The sequence below is a fragment of the Podarcis erhardii genome (assembly GCF_964252035.2).
Source record: "Podarcis erhardii genome assembly, chromosome: 10".
Lineage (NCBI taxonomy): Eukaryota > Metazoa > Chordata > Lepidosauria > Squamata > Lacertidae > Podarcis > Podarcis erhardii.
The window spans coordinates 19,617,452-19,642,567 of record NC_138500.1 but is presented as its reverse complement, the minus strand read 5'-3'; the positions used below and the strand labels follow the sequence as shown (position 1 = coordinate 19,642,567).

At 45.1% G+C, this 25,116-nt stretch overlaps 2 protein-coding genes across 4 annotated transcripts in view; both read right to left on the bottom strand.

The window, feature by feature from the left end:
* The window catches only part of LOC309351334 (sodium- and chloride-dependent betaine transporter-like), a 91,645-nt gene extending 90,371 nt beyond the window's left edge, over nucleotides 1-1,274 (bottom strand). For both annotated transcript variants that reach the window (XR_014160798.1, XM_081878922.1), the window contains exon 1: nucleotides 1,010-1,274. The gene's annotated coding sequence lies outside the window, so the exon portion shown is untranslated. The remainder of the gene's footprint in view (nucleotides 1-1,009) is intronic.
* Nucleotides 1,275-16,891: 15,617 nt separating this feature from the next.
* The window catches only part of SLC6A13 (solute carrier family 6 member 13), a 44,184-nt gene continuing 35,959 nt past the window's right edge, over nucleotides 16,892-25,116 (bottom strand). For both annotated transcript variants that reach the window (XM_081878923.1, XM_081878924.1), the window contains exons 11-15: nucleotides 24,733-24,870; nucleotides 21,454-21,556; nucleotides 20,386-20,486; nucleotides 18,659-18,829; nucleotides 16,892-17,368 (exon numbers count right to left, since the gene is read on the bottom strand). In XM_081878923.1, coding sequence (XP_081735049.1) covers nucleotides 17,249-17,368; nucleotides 18,659-18,829; nucleotides 20,386-20,486; nucleotides 21,454-21,556; nucleotides 24,733-24,870 — 633 coding nt within the window. In that variant the 3' untranslated portion in view covers nucleotides 16,892-17,248. The remainder of the gene's footprint in view (nucleotides 17,369-18,658; nucleotides 18,830-20,385; nucleotides 20,487-21,453; nucleotides 21,557-24,732; nucleotides 24,871-25,116) is intronic.

Here is a 25,116-nt window from a genome sequence, read left to right as displayed (position 1 = left end):
TCAGTCTGCAGTGTTTCACAATTCATTTCCAGCCTGTGATTCATGTTGCTTGACCCTGTCATGGCCTGTCCTTCCACACCCACATACAACTTCTTCATTGCCCTGTTCCTCTCCATTTCCATCGCTAGGTATGAGGGAGCCTGTTCATTTCAGTTTCTCCCCATTTTCCCTTTTTTCCAACCTTAAATTCAGTTCTCCACATTTCCACATAAGTGTGTGATTTTTTTAAATGGCCCTTGTGAATATTCACCAGCATTTTAAATGAGGATTTGTCCCAATATACACAATTTTGCAAAGCAATTTTCCTTAATATAACACATTTTTGCGGGTGTTTTCCACTGACATGTGCATTTTTACCCTAGTATATGCAGCATTACTTGGCTGCAGAACTGCACTGAAAATTTAGAGAAGTGTGATTTTCAGAAGATGGCTGGGTCTCAGTTTGCATATTGTTTCAGAAAGTGAAATTTTGGTGGGTTCATCTTCAAATGGGAACTGAATCAGATTTCTCATCCATCCCTACTCTCAACACCGTTTTCTTTAGGGCTCCCCAGTGGACAGGAGTGTAAAAACAGGAAAAAATCCTGCTTGCACAGGATTTTATCAGCTTGCAATCCTAGGCACACGTGGAGCTGCACTTCCCAGAATCCCCTGGGAACAGGCGTTGACTGTTAAATCACTCTGTAAATTGTAACTATGCGTGTTGGGGAATAGGGGTCTCCTAACAACACTCACCACCCTTTACAAACTAGATCTCCCAGGATTCTTTGCAGGGGAGTCATGACTGTTTAAAGTGGCATGGTGCTGTTTTGAACATATATTGCCGATGGGGCCAAAGCCCCACTGAACACAGAGGGGCTTAGGACTGCACTATTAGTCTACTCTCCCTGGGCCAAAGCATTGCTGTCTCCAGTACAATTTCCTATGTTGCATTGTGCTGGTTCTCAAGGCTTCTCCGACTGAAGCAGGGCACCAAAATCAGTGACAGGCAAAAAGAAAAGCCACTCACCCGAGGTCCCACAAACGCCTCCGTCTTGTTCCTGTTAAGTCACCACAAACCAGCTGGAGAATGCCACAACATCAACAAAATATTAAGGAAAAAGCAAATCCGGAGCCACTAAAGAGAGAGGGAGAGAGAGTTGGCTGAGCAAACAAACCCTTCTCTCTCCTCTTTCTCTCCTCCTCTTTTCCCTCCCCTTACATGAGATATTCCAAGCGAATTATCACCAGAGTTCTCTTGTGGGTGGAGGGTCAGGGTGTGTATATGCATTTCTGAAGAGGGGGGAGAAAGGGCCCTCTCTCTCTCTCTCTCTCTCTCTCTCTCTCTCTCTCTCTCTCTCTTTTTCTCTCTCAGATTGCCTTATAATACTTCTCTTTATGAAGCAGTGAGAGGAGAAGGCGGGAGGGAGGCCAGCAGGCAGGCCAAAAATGTGGAGACCGTGATCATTTCACAACACTGAGGGGGCGTTTTTCACACATGCGACTTGTGCCGTCATAAATGTGCTTGCTAGGAAGTTAACTCTGTGGGACTTGTGCCCAAGTAAAAAGCATCTCAATTGGCTGTCAAAGAGGGAGGGAAGGAGGGAGCTAACAACTGGAACCATACATTTCTAGCATGTATAAAGCACATAGCTCTCCCCCTCAAAAAAAATAAATTATAATCCTGGGAACCATAGGCTTTTTTTTTAAGGGTGCTGGAAATTGTAGCTCTGTAGGGTGTAATCTACAGTCCCTGGGATTCTCTGGGGGAAGCCAGGTGCTGTGAATATATTTCTTTAAGCAAGATTTCTGTACCACTTGATTGTAACACACACACACACACACACCTCTAAGTGTTTTGCAAAAATAAATGTATGGTGTGGGCATGACCTTGTGGGGGGTGTTCTTGTCACCATAATAATGCATTAGCAGTGGGTTCATGCGGCTTTAATTTGCTGTGCAATTCTTCCTTAATGCTACCACTTTATTGCTGTTTGAATGACCACGAAAGTGAGCCGCAAAGTGGGCCCATGTTCTGCAACTACAGTGGTACCTCAGGTTAAGTACTTAATTCATTCCGGAGGTCCGTTCTTAACCTGAAACCATTCTTAACCTGAAGACCACTTTAGCTAATGAGGCCTCCTGCTGCCGCTGCGCCGCCGGAGCACAATTTCTGTTCTCATCCTGAAGCAAAGTTCTTAACATGAAGCACTATTTCTGGGTTAGCTGAGTGTGTAACCTGAAGCGTAGGTAACCGGAAGCGTATGTAACCCAAGGTACCACTGTATAGCATTGGATTTATCCATTTCATTTCTATTTTCCACTCTCCTGCCTCAAAAATGCTCAGGATGGCCGTGTTTTACCCTCACAACAACCCCGGAAGGCAGCTTAAACTGAGAGGCAGAGGCTGACAAGCAAATCACGCCTCCACCTAAGTTGAGTTGGGAAATAAATAAAATAAATGTTTGTTTGTTTGTTTGTTGAATAAACAAGATTTAAAAGTTATTAGCTTTGGTTAGATTGCGGAGGGAAAAGCCCATCAAGTCCATCCTGGCAACAATTTGGGAAACTTCATACAGGATACTTATTTATGAAAATTCGTAAATGGATTCAGCGGTAGGGGATGCAATCAAAGAGGCTTGTATCCTCACATGTGCTGGCATTGCGAGGAGGTATATAAGCACTGGGAGTTAATTTTCAAGGAATGAAATTTACAAAGCAAGAGCTTGCTAAATGTATGGGAAGGGGAGAATGAAGGAATGTCACATAAATATCTAATTGGCTTTATGCAGCCAGAATAAAGATTGCTAAAAGCTGGGAAACTAATGTTGCAGAACTGGCTGCAGAGACTAGGGCATGCAGCCAGGGCCATAAAACTAGCATTTAATGTAAGGGCTGGCAAGGGGACAGACAATTGTAGTGGACCTCTGTGCTGCAAGTTTCTTAATTGTATGCCTTGCTTCCTCCAAGGAAATCGGGGCATTATTCATGGGTTCATCCTCCAAAACCAGTGGCGTAGCGTGGGTTGTCAGCACCCGGGGCAAGGCAAGTAATTTGCGCCCCCTAACCCGTGGATTTGCGCCCCCTAACCCGTGGATTTGCGCCCCCTAACCCGTGGATTTGCGCCCCCTAACCCTAACCCCCAGATGTTGCGCCCGGTGCGGCCGCCCCCCCTGCACCCCCCACGCTACGCCACTGTCCAAAACAATCCTGTTACAGTATCTTGGCCAGGAGTCATGGGTTGCCTAAGGTAACCCAGAGAATTGATGGTTGATCAGAGAACTGAACCCAGATTTTCCCTGTTCCTAGCCACTATACCACATCCAAATCAGGGCCAGGTTCTTTAAAAAGCGATTACTCTCTAGTTCCCAGTGCATATTGCTAATCAGCAACATTCCAGAATCGCACAGTTAAGTTAAGCAAACAGAAGCTATGCTCTTTTTAAAACATCTGGCAATAAGGGCCCTCCCACACCTTTCCGAATTGATAAACCCTTCATACAATATCCACATTATTTGCTATTGTACATTTCGAACCACGCCCGGTTGCACCCACTTGACCCTTCTAACATTAGAGCACCTTCCCTGAACCACTGCCTTGAAATGCCCATAGATGTTATTAAAAGACATAAATAAGGAGGAGACTGAGTCAGTTTGCATGACCAGAAAAGTGGGGTGAGGGAACACAGCAGCTGAATGTTGAATGCCACAGCCTTTATTCCCAGTGGCCAGGATGCTGAGAACAACATGGCAAACAGGCTCTGGGTCCGACTTGTTTTCAATTAGTTTACCTAACAAATACAATTTCTCCTTTGACTACTATACATTCCTGATCTAGACTATGATATCTTATATTCCACTCTTCCCTCAGCTGTATTTTCATATGATACATCAGAGAAGAAATGAGAGCCAGTGTGGTGGTTAAGAGCGGTAGACTCATAATCTGGGGAACCGGGTTCGCATCTCCGCTCCTCCACATGCAGCTGCTGGGTGACCTTGGGCCAGTCACACTTCTCTGAAGTCTCTCAGCCCCACTCACCTCACAGAGTGTTTGTTGTGGGGGAGGAAGGGAAAGGAGAATGTTAGCCGCTTTGAGACTCCTTTGGGTAGTGATAAAGCAGGATATCAAATCCGAACTCCTCTTCTTCTTCTTCTGGGCTTTAGGTTCTAAGGCAGCAGACCTTGAATACCAAATGGCAAACCACTTTTGAAACTAGGGGTACTTTCTCAATGAGCAGTAGACCCATGTGCCATATCCTAAACCCTTTTAAAACCATACTAGGTACCTGATACTCTTTTTATATCTATATAAAAATTCCACCAAACCATATTACCCCATACAATAACATTTTCATTGAAATATAATTAGGCAGCCAGATGGTTTGCTTTTTAAAAAAAAGCAATGTTGAATAGGCATCATTGCTTATGGTAGGGGTCTAGAGTAAAATGCCAACGTTTTAAAGAAGCTAATTGTTTAAACAAGACTCTTTAAAGAGGCAATCTTCTGCTGCTGAAGGAATAGCAGCAGAGAGTCAAAAACTGAAGATTTGCATGAATGAGGAGATCCTATGACAAGGATTAGAAAACCTTTGTATTTGTAGGGAATACTATACGAAGTTCATTTGGGAATTTGCTATCCTTGCCACATCGCTACACAATCTATTTAAAAACTTTGCTGACAAAAAAAGTTCCAAAGTGCAATAATAGGGTTCAACGGACAGAAGTTTGTCGATCTGTATTCGAAAAGTTTAGAAGTCAGTTAGTGCTGCCACCTATATTGTTCTAGCCAAATTAGGAAGTTTATAAAGTATCCTCTGAAAGGAGAGGCCCCAGTCACCTTTAGTTACAGAAGACAAAGCCCCAACCCTGACCCTTGGTTAAAACAATTTCACTAACTACTAATTTCTGGGCACGATTCAAAGTGCTGGCCGTGACTTATAAAGCCCTATGTGGTTCTATGAACCTGACGAGGTGGTAAGATCTTTGAGTGAACACCTTCCCTCTGTTCCATCATCATCATAAGAGAGAGCCTTTTCCATGGTTGCTCCCACATTATGAAATTCTCTCCCAATAATGGCTCACTTGGCTCCCTCTTTGTTATCCTTCCACCAACAGGCTAAGACCTTATTCCAAAAATTAAGGTATATACAATGCTGATCACTGGACCGCTGTCAGGGCAGGCTGTTTTTAATTGCTGGTTTTAAAGGGGTTTGGGTGTATTTTAATTATTGTTTTAAACTAATTTGCTTTTACTACATTGCATTTTATAATGTTGCTTTTAAATGTATGCCACCATCTTGAAGGATCAGAGTTTTCCTTCTCCTAGGTGAGCTACCTTCCCAAGCTGACAGGCCACATCTGCCCCTCACTTTCCTCTACAGCATGTGCAGAAACTGCTTCCTTGACTGTTGGACCCACTATTGATCTCACCCACTCAATCTCTTAGAGCCTGTCTTCAAATGCAAGGGAAGTTCCTAACTCACCAAGAGTTTGAGACCCATTGGCTACCTTCACCTGGTTTAGCCAGCCAGTTGAAGCCATTCCCATGATGTGACTGCTGTTGCGTGATGGCAGCTTCTAGGAGCCACAGGCTGAGTACGGGGTGGGGACCAAAAGTGGTCAAACTACCCCACAAGGAGCACACTGTGTCCCCCAACACCCCATACACCCCAATTTTTGCTTTATTTAAAAACCACTATAGTATCAAAAGGGACGCAGGTGGCACTGTGGGTTAAACCACAGAGGTTAGGGCTTGCTGATCAGAAGGTCGGGGGTTTGAATCCCCGCGACAGGGTGAGCTCCCGTTGCTCGGTCCTTCTCCTGCCAACCTAGCAGTTCAAAAGCATGTCAAAGTACAAGTAGATAAATAGGTACCGCTCCAGCGGGAAGGTAAATGGTGTTTCCGTGCGCTGCTCTGGTTCGCCAGAAGCAGCTTAGTCATGCTGGCCACATGACCCGGAATCTGTACGCCGGCTCCCTCGGCCAATAAAGCGAAATGAGTGCCACAACCCCAGAGTTGGTCACGACTGGACCTAATGGTCAGGGGTCCCTTTACCTTTACCTTTTATAGTATCAGAAACTACATGCATTCCCAGCATTCTTTACTGCCCCTATGCAAAATATCTCCATTTGGCTTGCTAACTGCACACCAGACATGGCAGAAGACTAATCTGCTTGGGGCTGGTTCATGAGGGTGAATGGACCAGTGCCCCACCAGCCTCAAGTCTGCCCTCAGCCAGTTCCCACCTGCCTGCTTTTGTCTCACCACCTACCAGTAAACTGGCTGTCTTCCTCCCTGCCATCCCTGACTGACAACACCACCCACTGCTGGATTAATCCCAATGTTTGAGTCGGGATTCAGTTATTCTTCCATAACCTGTGTTGTGCTGCAGTCTCCTTCCTGTCTTACCAAATACTAAACCTAACAATGGGGAAAAGCCACATCTCAGCAGTTTTCTTCTTCCGACAAGCCCTCTTCTTCCTCTATTCATCTCTTGCCAGCTGGCAGAGCCTCCTCTGTCTCCTATTCTGCTTGGCCCTTTTCTTCCTGAAACAGGTGCAGAGATTTTAATAGAACTGCTTGGGCTGACTCACGGCCCTCCCACCTGGTCTGTTAACACTGCGGATGTCTTTCTGAAAGATCCATTGGGAGATGTTCCAGGGAACTCCCTTCCTGTCACACAAGCCTTGTGCTGGAGACAGAGAAAGCAGAAGTCCACACAGAGGTCAGCTCCAGGCCACCTATTAACTGAGAATTCATCTTGATTTATTTGCAAAAGCTTATGGGGATGTTATATAATGCTGGCTGTTCAGTGATCATTCATTCTGATTTGTTTCTGGGGAAGTTATGCACCAAGCAATTGTTATCCCACACAAGAGCTGTTCAACTGTGGAACAGTCTCCCTCGGGAAGTTGGGGACTCTCCTTCCTTCAAGGTTTTTAAGCAGAGGTTGGATGGCCATCTGTCATGGATGCTATAGCTGAGATTCCTGCATTGCCTGTGGTTGGACTTCCACCTATGGTACTTCTGTGCTTGGTATACCCTTTTCCACTTCCTTGCTTCTTTGGCTTAGGTTTGCTCTTGTCAATCATCATGATCTTGGCCAGCAAGTTGTGGGTTTTGGAAAGATGCCGGACAAAAAACCAACCTCAATCTAGATGCAGTATTTGAGTTCTTATTTGATTGCATTCTGTCCCAATGTCCTCCAGATAATAGACACATGGTTTGAATTTGATGTGCTGCCTCAGTTGCTAAGCACTTGGAATCCAGGTCTCTACCTCAGCACTTCCCAATCTGTGGCTCACCTGTGCAAGTGGGTTGCAGGCTCCATAAGTAAATCCAAAATAATTATTGGTTGCAATCCTTAACTGGTATGATGAATATCACTTACAACTTTTGTTTTGTTGGCATATTATAATGTTGTGTTGACATCTGCAGCTGAACTTTGGGAAGGATCAAGTCTTACATTTTAACACTTGGGAACTGCTCTCTGGCAGCTGACAGAAGATCCAGTGAGCGTTTGCCATAAGGTGCTCATAGGAGTTAAGTAATTTTTTGCTTAGGTGCCTCAAGTCATGGTTATAAAATTGGCAAACGTTTGAAGTTAAAATGCATGAAGCAGGCATCTGCTGAAGACCTAAGGTCCAAAATTCATGTGATAATAAATCAATGAGTCACCATACCAAGTAAATGTGGGCTTGTGGGTCATTAGCCAATCACAGTCCCCTGATGTGCCCACCTGTATGATATGTGCATTTGTAAAGCGCATTTGTTGCTTTTTAGACATTTCACACATTACTCTTTCAGCATGAAATCTGTAAACAGCTAAAAATGTATTGTGTGAAGGCATCTGGATACATGTCCTGTTACAGAGATTCTAAGTGTTCATCTGTGACACAGCTAATGCCTGCTTGGGGAAGGTTGAATGAACAAGACCTGCAGTCCATTATATTTAAGGATCAGGAAAGCCAAGTATCTTTCTGTGGCCTGACTCTAGACCTAGGTCACCCACACCCCCAGACATTTAAAACACTGTCATAACACTTCAAACAGTCATGACATTCCCCCAAAGTATTCTGGGAGCTGTAGTTAAGGGTGTTAACAATTGTTAGATCTCTATTCCCCTCCTGGAGCTACAATTATCAGAGTCACTTAACAGTAAATCCCTTTTCACAGGAAACTCCCAGCACCCTTAACAGCTCCCAGAATTCCATGGGGTAAGCCATGACTGTTTAAAATCATATCGTAACGCTTTAAACGTGAATGGCGCCCTAAGCCTAGGCTTTTGTGGAGCTCTCTTTCCAATTTATTTTAGTTCATATGGAAACTACATTTTTCCCCCCTCAATAGAAGAAATATAGGTGGGGAAAGCTGCATCTCCATGAAGAGGAAACTGCCAAAGGATCCACTTGTCAAGATTACGCTATGTAAGCTGAAAGTCAGAGAAGGGATTTGTTACTCAAAGGCTGGGGAAACAAGCAAGCAGATGTTGGCTGCTTTAAGCTTTCCATGCTGTCGCCTGAAATCTGGGGAAGAGATACCACCAGTGATTTTAGGGCTCAACTGCTCCGAGATTTTCCAAAGGCACAGCGGTGATGGCCTTTGAAAGCCCCTGCAGTACAATATGTGCACAGAAATGGCACCACCAATGGTGCTGCTGGTTACCTCTCTATGCCTGGCACAGCTTACACCACAGAAAGGACCAGGCAAGTGGCTGGCATCAGCTCTGCAATGTCCACAATCAGTTTCCAAAGTGTGCACAGAGGCTTCTTAAATGAGGGACTTTTCATCTGCAGCTTCTGTAGCTCTGGTTTCACCAATAATAATAATAATAATAATTTATTATTTATACCCCGCCCATCTGGCTGGGTCCCCCCAGCCACTCTGGGCGGCTTCCAACAAAACACTAAAATACAATAACCTATTAAACATTAAAAGCTTCCCTAAATAGGGCTGCCTTTAGATGTCTTCTAAAAGTTTGGTAGTTATTTTTCTCTTTGACATCTGATGGGAGGGCGTTCCACAGGGCGGGTGCCACTACCGAGAAGCCCTCTGCCTGGTTCCCTGTAACTTGGCTTCTCGCAGCGAGGGAACCGCCAGAAGGCCCTAGGCGCTGGACCTCAGTGTCCGGGCAGAATGATGGAGGTGGAGAAGCTCTTTCAGGTATACTGGGCTGAAGCTGTTTAGGGCTTTAAAGGTCAGCACCAACACTTTGAATTGTGCTCAGAAACGTACTGGGAGCCAATGTAGGTCTTTCAAGACTGGTGTTAGATGGTCTCGGCAGCCACTCCCAGTCACCAGTCTAGCTGCTGCATTCTGGATTAATTGTAGTTTCTGGGTCACCTTCAAAGGTAGCCCCACATAGAGCACATTGCAGTAGTCCAAGCGGGAGATAACCAGAGCATGCACCACTCTGGCGAGGCAGTCTGTGGGTAGGTAGGGTCTCAGCCTGCGTACCAGATGGAGCTGATAAACAGCTGTCCTGGACAATAAACAGCTGTCCAAGCCAGTTCTGTAACATGGAGCATCCCATCCTTTTCTAAACTTTGAGCCATTTGTAACATAACACCCCTATGCCCAAGTCATGAACCAGACCAGCAGGTATTCCATTTGGACACCTAAAATCACCCTCCATATCCAACTGCAAAATGAAAATATTTCTTCTCTCTCTCTTTTTGGAGGTTTAGAATTCTGCCAGGCAATCGAACATTTAGGGTAAAGCCCTCTGAACAGCAGGAAGTCTGCAGTCCTTATAGATAATGCAGAAGGCTCCATCATTTATTTACTTGGAGTATTTCTGAATTGCCTTCCTGCCAAGGAACCCCTTGTGTGCTGCGGTGCATCTCAGGAGGCATGGGAGAAGTCTCCCCAAAACACAGGGGAGATGCAGCATTGAAAATCCTTGTGCTGAGGCAGCTCCTCCTGGCATCATGCACACTGTGGCAGCTCTTCTGTGTCACCAAGATTGTCTTAGGCAGGGAACCAAAACAGCAGCACTGCCTGACAGATGAGAAGACTCCTGCTAGATCATTAATCACTCCCTCTACTAGCAAACCAAGATGATGAGTGCTGACAAAAAAATAGGGCTAGAATGAGACCTCTGAGAAAGAGGGAGGCATTCAGTTACACAGGGGAGCAGGTGTTTGCAGATGTAGAAACAAAACTTTTTTAAAACAACAACAACAACACTATTGGGGCCAAAAACCAAAGGAACCTCAACACACACAGGGAGAGCTGGTGTTTGTTGGAGAAGTAAAATAGAAAATGGGAGGGAGCAGAGAATGTTCTGCTTGAGCTCCTCACACTTTTTGCAAGTTGGAAGGAAGCCTGAACAGGAGAACATCCTGACATTGAGGTGCACTGTCCTACATGGTGCAGGTCCTACATGTGCAAACACACCATTCCTTGAAGGTGAGGTGGGTGTTGCACCTTACCTTGGGCAAAACCATACTCAAAAACACATTACAGAACAGCTAAAAAAGCACCAAGTGTTGCTAAACTACAATTCCCATCACCCCTTGCTATTGGCCGTGCTTGCTAGGGATGATGGAAGCTGTAGTTTAGCAATACCTGGGGGGTGCAAAGGCTCCCCACTCCTATAATAAAGTATTAAACACCACTTGCCAGTTGTAAGTTATATTCCTATATGTACCATCCATTCATTTACTGGATTCATCCCATCTGATTAATCCTACCCAATCAGACGCCATGGGAGCTATAGTGACTGGGTACCCAGGAAAGCTGGCTTCCCCAAGGGTTGTTGTTGTTGTTGGCAACAACTGTCTGTCTCGAGAGACAATGGAGTGCGCCTCCAGGGAATAAGTCAAACCAATGGAGAATCACAGCGCTGATTGATTTTGCTGCATTAGCAGCAGTGAAATCACCTCTCTGAGGCACAAGCCTGGGCAGTGTGTATGGAGGTCCTGGGCTACCCAGAGAAGAAGACCCTCTTTCAGCCTCACTAATGTGGTCCAAAAGGAAAGCAGAGCAATATGCTTGGCACCAGCCTGGCTGCAGGAATTGCTTGAAGAAGGCGAACAGGGCACCATTCAACCATGTTAGGGACTCCACTCCAGATTTGGGTAGGATTTACTCGGCCTTTTCTTCTCCTGAATATGTCCTGCAAGGCAGTGGGTATAGATTTTTCCTCAGGGTTTACTCCCAAAGCCTTTCTCGTGAATGAGCTCCCCAAGGGTACTCAGCAATCATAGAGTCATTTTTTTAAAAGAACCCTTAGGATGATGCTTTGGAATCAGGAAATACAGTACATGCCATGGGCGTATTTTGGACTCTCCGCAGTGTACAGGAATCCTGTTGCTGCAAAAGACTCAGCATCACCCTTGAATCCAACTGTTTAAAGTTCATTTAAATTGCTTTTCCCAAATTCCAATCCGATTGCTGTGCAGGGCACCCAGATCACCAAAAGGAGCTAAAGTACTGGGGACACCTTGTGGCTGCTAGAATGAAGTTTATAATTTTATTTAAAATGCAATCCCAGTTGCTGCTGCTGTGAGAAATTGCTGAGGGATATCACCCACAAAGCTAATCAGTAAGACATCATGGGAGCTATATGTACTCAAATGGTCATTTATTTATTTTGGCCTGGTAGGAACATAGCAAGCTGCCTTATATACCAAGTCAGAGCCTTGGTATGGTGTTGTTCAGAACTGTCTACACGGACAGGCAGTGGAGCTCCAGGGTTTCAGGTAGGGGGCATTCCTAGCCATACCTACCTGAGGTGGCAAGAGGTTGAACCTGCATGCAAAACAGATGCTCTACCACTGAGCGATGGACATTCCTGGTAAATAAAACTCCCCACTGGTACTATAGGGGTGTGGGGATATGGTTTGTTGTTTTTTGGGGTTGTTGTTTTTTGCAGAAGTCCTCTGATTTACAATATATTCTAGTTCTTTGCCCCTCATTGTTTAAATAATAATAATCAAATGGCCAAAAGCAAAGGCCTCTGTAAACCACTGCTCTAGACCTAGGCAAGTTCATGCGAGCCTTCCGTACCTATAAGATCCCAGGTGTAGCTCACCTTTACTGTGTTCAAGTGCTGAGCTGAAGTAATACTGAATTGTAAGTGCCAAAACCTTCTCCCGCTATTTTCCTGACTATTTTTCAATCAATTAATTTTAAACCAACTGCATTCAAAAGTTAACATAATTTCGGTGAAATTTTCACAGGGCGGGGGGAATGCAGAGTCTTTCGTTACACATTTTTGAGATGTTTGAAGCTTGCCTGAAAGCAGGGACATCTTAACCATTGTCTCTAGTGGCGCGTGGCGCCACAGTGCTGGGCTCCCAGGGGCGCCGAGCAGGCTCTTTCACTGCGGCTCTGCGTGAGTTCGAGGCCAAGCGAGGCACTGAGGTGGCCTCCTGGCTCCTCCCTGGGTGCCTGGGATTAGCATAGAGCTGTCAAGGGGCTTTCTCCAGCTTCCAGCGAGGCTCTGAGTCCCCGCCCTGCCCTGAAAGGAGGAGGAGACGAAGGTGGCTGCGGGTGGGGGTGAGCCAAGGACTGCATCCCTCCCAGCCCATGTCCCCTTTTTCTGCCTTCTGGGCAGCTCCCACGCCTTCCCTATGGGCAGTGCCGAGAGACCTCCTTCGTCGCTGTGCCTGCCCCTGCTGCTTGGCAAGAGGGAGTTTTAATAGTTGGGTATGTGGTGGGGAGAGGGACACGGGTGGTGCTGTGGGTTAAACCACAGAGCCTAGGACTTGCAGATTAGAACGTCGGCAGTTCAAATCCCCATGATGGGGTGAGCTCCTGTTTCTCGGTCCCTGCTCCTGCCAACCTAGCAGTTTGAAAGCCCGTCAAAGTGCAAGTAGATAAACAGGTACCGCTCCAGCGGGAAGGTAAACGGCGTTTCTGTGCGCTGCTCTGGTTCGCCAGAAGTGGCTTAGTCATGCTTGACACATGACCCGGAAACTGTACGCTGGCTCCCTCAGCCAATAAAGCGAGATGAGCGCGCAACCCCAGAGTCGTCCGCGACTGGACCTAATGGTCAGGGGTCCCTTTACCTTTACCTTTATGTGGTGGGGTATGATTTCTATTGAGTGCGGCTGATAAGGGTCCCCTGCTCTCCCCTCCCCACGAAATTAAAAGGGGAAGGGGTGGGGGAGCTGTTTCTATGATGTGGGCTGGATGAAGCATTGTAGTTTGTGCGTCACCAGCCATCTGTCTCCACCCTTCACCCTTTGCCAACCACTTTTATATTCGGTATTTCTGATCTTGCAACGCAGCCTTGCGATTTCATTTTGCAAAGGTCACCTTCCTGGGGCAGGTGATAATTAAAAGCAATATAAAGGTATCATTTCTGCAGCAATGATAATCCTACGTAAATGCACCTGAGAGGAAGCCCCATTGTATACAGTGTCAGATTTACTTCTGAGTAGTGCTGCAGGAAGGCATAGGATATGGGAGGGGATGTCTGTCTCTCTTCTCTCACTGCTACCTCTCTCCCCCTCCACCCACTTCCAGTTTCATCTATTTATGCTAGTTGGAAGAAAGCTGGTGCAAAACATGACAGTGTAAAGGGACAAAAAGGGGCATGTGGATGGTAGGAAGTGGGATTATTATTATTATTATTATTATTATTATTATTATTATTAATAATAATATACTGCCCTATACCCCAAGTCTCGGGGCGCTTCACTGAATAAAATCAAAATATAAAACCACAAAATACATAATCAAAATAAAAACAACAACCCTAATAACCTCCCACTCCCAAAACCACATTTTAAAAGGGCAGAGGATAATCACAACATTTAAAGTAAGACAATTAACAGAGCCACTAGTTGGAAAGACCATGATCTCAGAAATTTCAGCAGGAGTATTTATTGGCAACCAAATTGGCTGGGTGCTTTTCTGATATAGTTAAGCTGCAGCCTAACTGTTTACTGGTTCTTCGTTTATGTTAAGCGTGGTGTCAGCTCCCTAAAAAAAGGTCAACAACTCAGGGGAACCTTTCCTTTAAAAGGTCAACAACTTTGGGGTGTCGTCCCCCCCTTAAAAAAGGTCAATTCTTGGAAACGGGGGGGACGGACGCTGGAGGGATCTTTGCACCACGGCGCCGGATATGCTTAAGACGGCCCTGCCTGCAAGTGTTCTTTCATTCTACAAGTCATTTCACCAGTGGCCTGCACTGTGCAGTCTTCCTTTCTGCAGATGCTTAGAAAGTTGAGGTAATTGTAATCTTAATTTTAGCGTTTTAACTTTTGTATGTTTCTTGCTTCTGTTTTATCTTTTCTAAACCACTTTGTGATATATACTTTTACAATCAAGTGGTGTATTATGCAGGAATAGAATAGAATAGAATAGAATAGAATAGAATAGAATAGAATAGAATAATTTGCTAGAGCTGGAAAACCAGTGAGATAAAATGTATGAAATCATACATGGAATCTGTGGGGTTTGTAGCCAAATCACAAGTGCATGTTTTGCTAGGACCCTCTGTGTGAGGCCACTTCCTTTGCCTTCTCAGCGCAATTCTGTAACAAATGTGATAATCCCTTACACTTCCTTCTGCCTCTGACATGTGTCTGAGGCAGACATGTGTCTGGGGCTTCAAGTATGCACGCATGCGCACGCACACACACACACTATTTTGAGACTACCAACTTTTATATTATGGTAACTTAGAAGTATTTTTCTGCACACTACTTTGATGCATTTGCTGCCTTCATTGAAATGTAAGTAAAACCTTTTGCTTATCTTACTGAAAATGTCTGGTTCATTCTCTGCAACGGGGGTGAAGAGAGGAAGGTCAGCAGATCACAAATAAAAGGGGGTAAAACAGTATAACTTCGTAATTCTTAAACTTCAGCAAACTGTAAAACATATAAGTGTTTTTGCTCAGCTACAGAGGCTTCGCAGCCTGCTTACTTTTCCATTTCTCCCACACATGTGTATAGGAGGTTTAAATTTTAATCTACAGATTTAATCCTCAATCCATCTCCCTCAAAGAATCTAGGACTTTTTACAATGTTCCATCAATATGCTGGACTGCTGCCCAAATAATTGTTAGTATTCCACACTACAGCACCTCAGCACCTCCTTCTTCATCATGTGATGCAGTTTCATCAGTCTGCAGCTTGCCAACCTATACTGAATAATGGACAAATAATGAAGTCAGTGAATAATGAACTGCTGAATAACAAATGTCTTCATGCCTGGACTACAAAAGAAAAATGATTTCTTTCACACACAAAAAATTGTGGCAACAAATACTTGCAAGATTTCTGTTTAAAAAAAAAAAGCTGGCCATCATTTTCAGCAAAAACATTTGCTTTGAATATTTGAACAGCATTGCTATATAATTAATCTTTCCCCTTCCATGGGCCACTAGACAGCCACTATTCTGCTCAGAAGGCACAGCAACAGCTCAAAAAGGAATCCTGCATGTAGGAAGACACCCTCACTGCCATTAACAAAGAAGATGTTCCATGCCCTTGCTTGTGCTCATTGCGATTAGGGATGGGCGTATATGTTGATTTCGCCTTCTATTTTTTCCAGTCTCATGTTTGGTTCTCCACGTTTACAATAGATATAAAGTAAAGGTAAAGGGACCCCTGAACATTAGGTCCAGTCGTGGCTGACTCTGGGGTTGCGGCGCTCATCTCGCTTTACTGGCTGAGGGAGCCGGCGTACAGCTTCCGGGTCATGTGGCCAGCATGACTAAGCTGCTTCTGGTGAACCAGAGCAGCGCATGGAAACGCCGTTTACCTTCCCGGCGGAGCGGTCCCTATTTATCTACTTGCACTTTGACGTGCTTTCGAACTGCTAGGTTGGCAGGAGCAGGGACCGAGCAATGGGAGCTCACCCCGTCGCGGGGATTTGAACCGCCAACCTTCTGATCGGCAAGTCCCAGGCTCTGTGGTTTAATCCACAGCGCCACCCGCGTCCCATGAGTTATATAGGTTGGTACTAAAATGCAAACCCTTGAGTCTTGAAAGGGTTGGTCCCCCATATTCTGTCTCATTCATTTCCACTTGGCCTAGGAGGGCAGGGCCCTAAATGATGCCAGCTGCAGTCTATTTCTACGAAATGTTTTGCGTTGCTGGCTAATAATTGCTACAATTGCTAATACTACCATATTTATGAAGCAAGTCCTAGGCTCTGTGGTTTAACCCACAGCACCACCCACATTCCTACAATAGATATAAATCCTCCCTAAAATTCATGAGCATTTTAGTGGGAATTTACCCTAATATGCACATGTTTGTGTGCAATTTTGCATCTAGGAGTGGTGGTGATAGAAGCTAATAGTGTTCTTTAAAATGAGTAACAAAAGTCCCAATAGGTAAGCAAGTGAAGGAACAGGGATTACCAAATGTTATGGAAGGAAAGACATTATGCAGAAAACATCTTTGCTTATGGATGTGGTAAGATCATTTGGAGAGTCAGGTGTTCTAGTTTGCGAACTTTGCCTCAGAAGCTGAACGTCCTGCGCAGCTTCTGATTGGCTGCAGGACACACCTGCAGCCAATCAGAAGCCACGCCTTGGTTTCCAAAGTCAAATGGACTTCCGGAACGCATTCTGTTCGAAAACTAAGGTACGACTGTAATAGTAATAATTGCAGCAGCTGTTGGGGGTCAGAAGAAATGGGACCATTGGATTTTTTAAAATCACACCTCCCTGCCGTGGTTATGATGACTGCTTCCACCTCCCAAAAGAGCTACTTTCAGCCCATGAGGAAAGGAGCTACTGTTGATGCTGTACACAGTTTGGGCCTTAAAGAAAAAAGGGAAGGGGGACAAAATCCTACTGCAACAAGGTAAAAGGCCAATACTGGAATACTGTACTTCTGTCCCAAGCCATATGTTTCTACAAGTTGGAAATGGAACAGGTGCAAAGCCTTGAGCAGCAGATCACCATCCACTTTAATAGACAATAATGCACATCACAAATATGTGGAAAGAACAATGATTTTATAGATGGAATGGGAAGCTCCCTAAAACCCATGCAAGATAAAATGCTTCTGTGACGGTGTTAAGTATTTCCATCCCAGGCTTCTGTCCTTCCAGTCCCACTCCTGGAAGATCTCACAAGAGGAACATTTTGGTTTGAACCATCTCCTGTGGTTGTGCCCCCAGAGAAAAGACGAAGCTGAATCAGCTTCCACCACAACGTCTTGGGAGAACTCTCTTTCCCTAGCAGCCACCACGGATCCTTCGGAAGGGGGGAAGGGGAAATCAGCTCCAGGGTCCCTCTCTCCTTGGCCACAGGCAAAGTCCAGGATTGTCCAATGCAGAAGGGGCTTGCTTCCCTCTAACAGTGAGAATCCAGCTCAGTCAGCATCAAGAGCCTAGTTTTGGAGGCTGGAAAAGATTGTCTTGGGCACATGCCTTGGGGCAAGTCTTCATCTGGACAGACAAGTTGATGGAATCTCTGAAAAACAAAGTAGGAAGAAGAGAAAGGGGAAGGAAGATTATTCCTCTAAGCAATCAAAGTGTCACTCTGTACACACACACACACACACACACACACACACACACTAGAAGCTGCTCTATCCTAAGTCAGGCTACTGGTCAATCGAGATCAGGGTTTCCTGAGTTCATTAACCCCCTGATAAGCTTATAAAGTTGTCACCAACTACAAATTCTTCTCCAGCTTTTTATTGTTATTATTTTATAATTCAGAAGAAACAAAAAAGCCCTCTTCCTCCTCCAGCCTCCCCCTGCCCTGCAGAAATTAAAAGCAAAGCAATTAAAAAGTGAAACAAGTGAAACTTGGCATTTTTATCAAATGAAAGTACTGTTCCAAAGGACTCTGTGTGGTGGCAGGGTTCTGTGCCCATGCTCATTCAGTGTTGCATAGGTGATAAAGTCATGCCAAACAGTGGGGAGGAACCCTTTGGATTTTTGGCCCGATCTCCTTTCCTGCACATACGCTGTTAGTTTGTCTATATCAGGTCCCATAACTGAGAACACCATTCCAAATTATTAGGAATGGTACTGAAATAAAGTCAAGAAATATCAACATATAATCAACATTTATTAATTAATCAATCAATCAATCACCATGACTAAGAATCATAACATGTAGAAAAGAAGAAATAGAACAAAGCAGCATGGGCTGAGAATACTGTTGTATTGTGTAATTTAATACTGAATAAGGCTTTTGAAACTTGCTATGAATTATTTGGGGGGTAGAGAAAGAAACTTGAAATGGCTTTAAGAAGGCACAGCTCCAACTACGGGGGAGGGGGGTGGCAATCCCCCCCCCCACGGCATTCATGATACTGCAACTTCTTCAATAGCTCTGAATAGTGGAAAACAAATTTAAAATATCACACAGGAAATACATGAAGTGTTTTCTCTGGAAGTCAATAAGCAGAGGAGGAGGGGAAGGAAGGGAGCCAGAGAGCACTGCAAAGCGAAGCTCTCAAATGGTGACATTTTAAAAATGCTGTGCAGTCAATAACAAGCTCACAGGAAGGCAGTTTTCATCTGCCTAGCCCTCGAGCCAAGCGGAGCTCGATAAAGCCGTGAACTCCTCTTGCCAGTAACTGAATGATCCTTGGCAAAAATTAGTGCAATGTCCCCGTTAATTACTTTTGCAGCACAACAAGCCGGCCTCCAAAGTGCATCGCGTCAATAGGCTGAGTAACCAGCAAGCCTCCCTCGCCCAAGCAGCCTCTCAAAGTCCAATTCTTAAACACAACAACAACAACCTCACCTCTCTCAGGGAGCCCTTGATGGTGGAAAGTTTATAGACAATCCAGAGCGGGATGCAGATCATGGATGAGAGTCCCAGCAGCCAGCCCACCGTGTCTCCCCACCATGGGTACACATATTTCTTGTTGTATGTCAGTGGGGTGTATTTAATGAGAGAAAAGAGAAATGTAGCCTGGGGAGAGGAGAGGAGGAAGGGTTAAGCACACCATCCATACCTAATTCATGTTGCTCACTTTATGGCCAGAGCAAAATGGCCTTGACACAATGAGAACCTCCCTGACCAAGATTTCTGAGTTCTGGCCAAGGAAGTACTTCTCCTGATGACCCAACACACACACACACAATGCATACACACACAGTAGGAGAGGTAGGCAATGTGGTTAGTTTCCAGATGTTGTTGAACTACAGCTGGCTGGGGAAGAAGAGTCTCAGAGCCCAACCATATCTTGTTGGCTATCCACAGCATATAGATACCATCAGGGCCGAGCTAGGTGAGATGTGCAGGGACAGCCCAATATGTTTTGCTGCCTGAGGCAAAGCAGCAAATGCCACTCCCCACTTCCCCACTCATAATACTCATGGCTGGCCAAGCTATTTTGGCATCTGAGGCAAAAAATAATAATCTCACAGACACCTCTCCCATAGCAGCAGATGTATCATTATCACCATCCATTAAATAACGAAGCATTTGCTGCCGTTTCTTGACACCCAAAAATTAGCTGCCTGGCACCCAAAAATTAGCTGGAACTCTGCCCAATAGTATAGGCTGGCCTTGGTGATCCACAATCAAATATCTTCCCAGGCCCATTGTCAGGGGTTGGTGTAGTCAGGCCCCTGGAGCTCAGAAGGGCCCATTTTCTTCTGGTGAGTGGCAGCACTTTTGAGTCCGATCCGCTACAGTCACCTGCCATGGCCAATTACCCACAATGCAATATTTGACCACACATTGCATTTTGGGTAACAGAACCTGTCTATCAACTTCTGCCCCATTTATTACCCACCTCCATCAGAATTAAAGTATTATAACTCCAGCACAAACATGTAACAGTAGACGTGGGAAAGGGCCAATCCCATAACTGTCAGGATGTTGAACTACAGGACATGAACCAACCTGCATCCAGTTTTGGGTTTAGGCATCCTGAACTTCTTCTGGATTCTGTCTGTTTCCACTTATGCAGAATCCTATCATTATCCCCCAGTTCCTTGAGGAACCACACACTGCAGTACAGTAAAGGTAAAGGTACCCCTGCCCATACGGGCCAGTCTTGTCAGACTCTAGGGTTGTGCGCTCATCTCACTCTAGAGGCCGGGAGCCGGCGCTGTCCGCAGACACTTCTGGGTCACGTGGCCAGTGTGACATCGCTGCTCTGGCGGGCCTGCACCAGCGCAGCACACGGAACGCCGCTTACCTTCCCGCTATAAAGCGGTACCTATTTATCTACTTGCACTTTAAGGGTGCTTTCGAACTGCTAGGTGGGCAGGAGCTGGGACCGAAAGACAGGAGCTCACCCCACCGCGGGGATTCGAACCGCCAACCATATGATTGGCAAGTCCTAGGCACTGTGGTTTTACCCACAGCACCACCCGCATCCCACCTGCAGTACAGTACAGCAAGAATAAAGACTATCGGTACCCCAATTTTGGAAAATCACTGCCCACTGCCCCTTTGCCCAAGTGCACTCTTTCCTGTTGTGCCTCCTGATCAAATGACTGGGATGTCTAACTCACCACGCAGACAGCTGGAGTGATGAATAGCCAACAGTATTTGATGACAGCCCATGGCCGGTAGCCAATCATGTCTTCGATGTTATCATAGAAACGGTCAGCGCCTGTGAAAAGCAAAAAGAGGAGTGGGAAAGCAGTCTTCTAGAAACATATGGTGGGGAGAAGGAAAGGCTAGCAGCACCTGTTTAAGGTATCAAAGCAATGATTGGCAACTTCTCTGGCCAGTAAGGCAATATAGGGTAGGCCAGAGAAGTGACATCAAGGTGCCTCATTCACTAGGAGTTTTTCTAAGGCCTCTTCAGTATTATTGCAGGTATATTCTGCAACATGCTCTTGACATTATTACTATTATTATTATTATTATTATTATTATTATTATTATTATACCACGCCCATCTGTCTAGGTTTCTCCAGCCACTCTGGGCAGCTTCCAGCAAAATATAAAAACATAGTAAGACATCAAACATTAAAAATAATAGTGCACTAGTGTTTTAGCATTGTTCTGCAATGTTTGACCGATCCTCCCACATTGTTGCTATCTGGAGGGGCTACAGTGCACCAGAAGCAGGACGAAAATACAGTGGTACCTCGGGTTACATATGCTTCAGGTTACATATGCTTCAGGTTACAGACTCCGCTAACCCAGAAATCGTGCTCTGGCGGTGCAGTGGCAGCAGGAGGCCCCATTAGCTAAAGTGGTGCTTCAGGTTGAGAACAGTTTCAGGTTAAGAACGGACCTCCAGAACGAATTAAGTACTTAACCCAAGGTACCACTGTAAACCAGGGCACTTGTGATATAAAAAGTTATGAGATTTCAGCAGGAAGTTATGAGATGTGTACTGATTGCAAATAAAGTGATGCGACCACCTCAAAACCTTTGCGGGTAGAAACGATATTGAAAGAGGCATCACTTCCAACCACCCCATTAGTATTGTGAGCACAAATCATTAATGTGTGTTAAAAATGACATCTTGGGAAGCCCCTCATCTGGTGGTTTTAATGCCTGCTTCAGAAACAATAGAGATGTGCTCTTTAAACAGTGGCATGTTTTTCCATCGCATTTGCACTTACCATATACCCATCCAATGCACAGGGTTTCAAAAATGGCGACAAAGAGCAGGCACATCCCACTAGCAGCATAGTAGTCAAACAGTTGGAAGACATACATCCCACCCTAAGAAGGGGAATTAAGGATGCAGAAAGAAGGAGACAGAGGAGAGAAAGCCAAGGGTTGTAGTTAGTGCACAGAGCCTCTCTTCCCAAGCAACCAGTGACAGCATGAATTCTTCTAATATTGATCTAATATTCTAATATTGATCTAGTATAGCTTTCTACTGATCTGATCTTCAATACAGTGGTACCTTGGTACTCGAAGAGCTTGGCTCCCGAACAAATCAGCTCCCGAACATCGCAAACCAAGAAATAAGTGTTCTGGTTTGCGAACGTTTTTCGGAATCCAAACGTCCGACGCAGCTTCCACCTGAGTGCAGGGAGCTCCTGCAGCCAATCAGAAGCTGCACCTCAGTTTTTGAACAGTTTCGGGGGTCGAACGGACTCCCAGAACGGATTAAGTTCAAGAACCAAGGTACCACTGTATAGTATAACTTTCTTTTATCTAGAAACCTCCTCTCCAAATATCAGTTTGGGAGACTATCTTATCTCAACTTGGCATTTCAATACAGTCTCCCTTTACACATGTGGATAGACAAAAATTACATCAAAACCAAGAAACAATGGGTAATGGCATCCAAACAAAATCCGAACATGAAGCCATGATTTAAAATTGGCTACCAGATTCTGGCTTGTTTGGAAGCCATTGACCATAGTTTCCAGTTCAGACACAATGGGAAACTAGGGTTAACTGCATCCTGGCTTAATCATGCAAAGGGAAAATCAAAGTGATTGCAAACAGAGCCTGTGGTGCAATGGGTCAGTGCAACCTTCTGTTAACCAGAAGGTTGGTGGTTCAAGCCCATCCAGGGACAGCTGTGGGCAGGATTCCTGGATTGCAGGGAGCTGGACCAGATGATCCTCAGGGTCCCTTCCAACACTACAATCCTATGATTCTACAGTGGTCCACATCTTGGCTTATTTATCATCCACTGGGCCATTATTTGGTATTTGGAGATCCTGTCAGTGTATCTTATATTGGCAGTGGACTCCATCTGCTCCCTCCAGATTCCTGTTGTTGCTTTTTCCTTCTTCGCTGCTGCCAAAAAATATCTGAATTTAGGGGAAACCACTGTTGCTCCAGTATCAACTCTGAATTCCCCTCTCTGCAAAGGTCATATAATAATAATAAGTAGTAGCATAACATAGGCCCTAGTGGCTGTTTATATATATTGCACTATTTAATGTTAAGTACTCTACGCAGCAACTGGTGTGCATGTTGTCGGGAGTGGGGTCCAAGATGGATAATAAGTAATTTATTGTAAAAGTCCAACCCCAGGGACTATTCCTTAAATACGCCGCATCATGATGGAAAGCCAATGTCTCTGGAATGCAATCTTAGCAATGTTCTCCTTTCAGCCTCTTGTTACCACGAGACAGAAAAGAGACGATAAGTTATAGTCTGGGAATGCAGAAGTATGCAGCAGGCCTATATTTAAGCCTCCACATGGCGAGAAACTAGGAATCTAAGGTATCCAGGAGGACGAGTTACAAAAACTCTTGTGTCATTTCATGCCTCTGTAGAAAGCTGGAAAAGAGGGAGCTCCGCTGCACAGATGTCCATGCACTGTGTGGCAGCTGTTCATCTCCATCCAAAAGGCACCTTATCAGCCTTCAGAAGCCCATAGGGTAGGACCGAAAACTTATTTCGGTCTAAGGGCCACATTCTCTTTGGGGCCAACTTCCAAGGGCCACATCCCAGTGGCAAGCAGGGCAAAAGTGGGCAGAGCAATTAATGTAAACGTTAGTCTTGTGCAGTGAGATAGTTTCTCAGACACCCCTCTCTCTCCTCCATTCAGGCAAGCAAGAGGCATTGTCAGAGGACAACACCCAGCCAGGCAAAACCTCTCAAAGGGAGCGCAAGGCAGGAACAGTGAGAGGTGAAGCCAGGGAGGTTTGCATGGCCTGGTCCTGAAGGTCAGCTAGAGAGGCTTGGAGGGTTATATTTAGCCCCCAGGCCTGAGGTTTCCCACTCCTGCCATAGGGCATGACCAGGAAGGCAATTCCTGATAATTCACAACACAACAGTGGACCTGCGGTTCATACACTTTCACATAACTTCTAGACATTAATATCAGAAGTCTAAGAAAAAGTATGCTTGACCAGGAAGATGCAAGTCTTGTTTTCCAGAAGACCTGTATTATTAGACCCGTATCTCAGCAAATAATTTTTTAGTCCTTCCATTATGCTTTCTGTTCTGGATTGTTTGCTATTAAATTTGTGGTTATTAATTGTTGATGTTTCCAGGCAATGTGCATAAATCAACAGAGAACAATTTATGCATAACCAAGGCAGCAAAATTGCAGTTTTTTATATATTTCATGAAAGGTGCTGATTATTGTATGTTTTTCTTAAATCTTCAAAATTAACCAGCATTAGGAGGGGAATCTCTGTCATAACAAGGAACTCAACTGTGATGATACATTTTCTAGCAGATAGTAGGAGACTTTCTTAATGTGGCTACCTTTCAGGGGTGCCAACTTAAATAAAATATGGGGGCAGGTAAGACCCACCAAGCATAATTGATCACATGACATGGTGCATGCAACCATTTGAATGGCAATGCCCATCAGCTGGGGGGCAGCCCCTTCAAATATTTTATTGGTGGGGGCAAACACCCTTTGGCCCCTAGGAATTGGCTCCTATGCTACATTTCATGATTAGATAGTTGGCTGTCTATGAAAACCCAGGCTGCAGTGTTGATTGATTACTCAAACCAACTGATAAAGTGCTGGTGATCAGTTAAAGGCAGAGCCCCAATTTGTTGCCTCTTCATTCAGGGGTGGTGAACCTTTGGCTCTCCAGATGCTTAAACTCCTCTCAGCCTCAGCAAGCATTGCCAGTGGTGAAGGATGATGGGAACCGTAGTCCAGCAACATCTCAAGCGTCAAAGGTTTCCCACCCCTGCTCAAATCCTGTTTGAGTCTCCCTGGCAGCTCCTTGCCTTAACAGGGCACTCCTCCCAGTATGGAGTGGGAGACCACAGGATCCTCTGAGGTGACTTTCATTTCCTTACGAGAGGGGTGTCTTGAGGGGGAAGTAGAGCAATTTGTCCATTTTAGTGCCACTGGCACCCATGGGGTTAAAAAGAGTATGTTGTATTTGCAACAACAGCAAACCCTCTTTCCCTCCCTTTTTATGCAGAAGTTATATTAGCAAAGGAAATGTAAGTTCCGATACCTCTGTGATCATGACCAGTCCCACGAGGAATGAGAGGATGGACACAATAAGGATTAGCATTTCTCTGCGGTTCTTTTTCCGGAAGATTCCAGGATACATGTCAACTAGGGCTGTCACCAGGCTCTCCACACAGACAAACTAGGGAGATAATTTAGGCACCCATCAACAATTTCCTATCACCGAAGATCACCCAATTTAGACCCTCCCTCATCATTCAACTCAACAAGTTCTCCACAAAGTATTGAACATAACACGGCCCTAGCAGTTCTGAGCTGGAGAAGAATTTGAGGGCTTCTAATGCTTGCCACACCTTAAGACGTGAGCAGACCGGGTCCCCAAAGCTTGATTCCAGTCCTGAGCCCAACCAACATGAACAGCATTTTT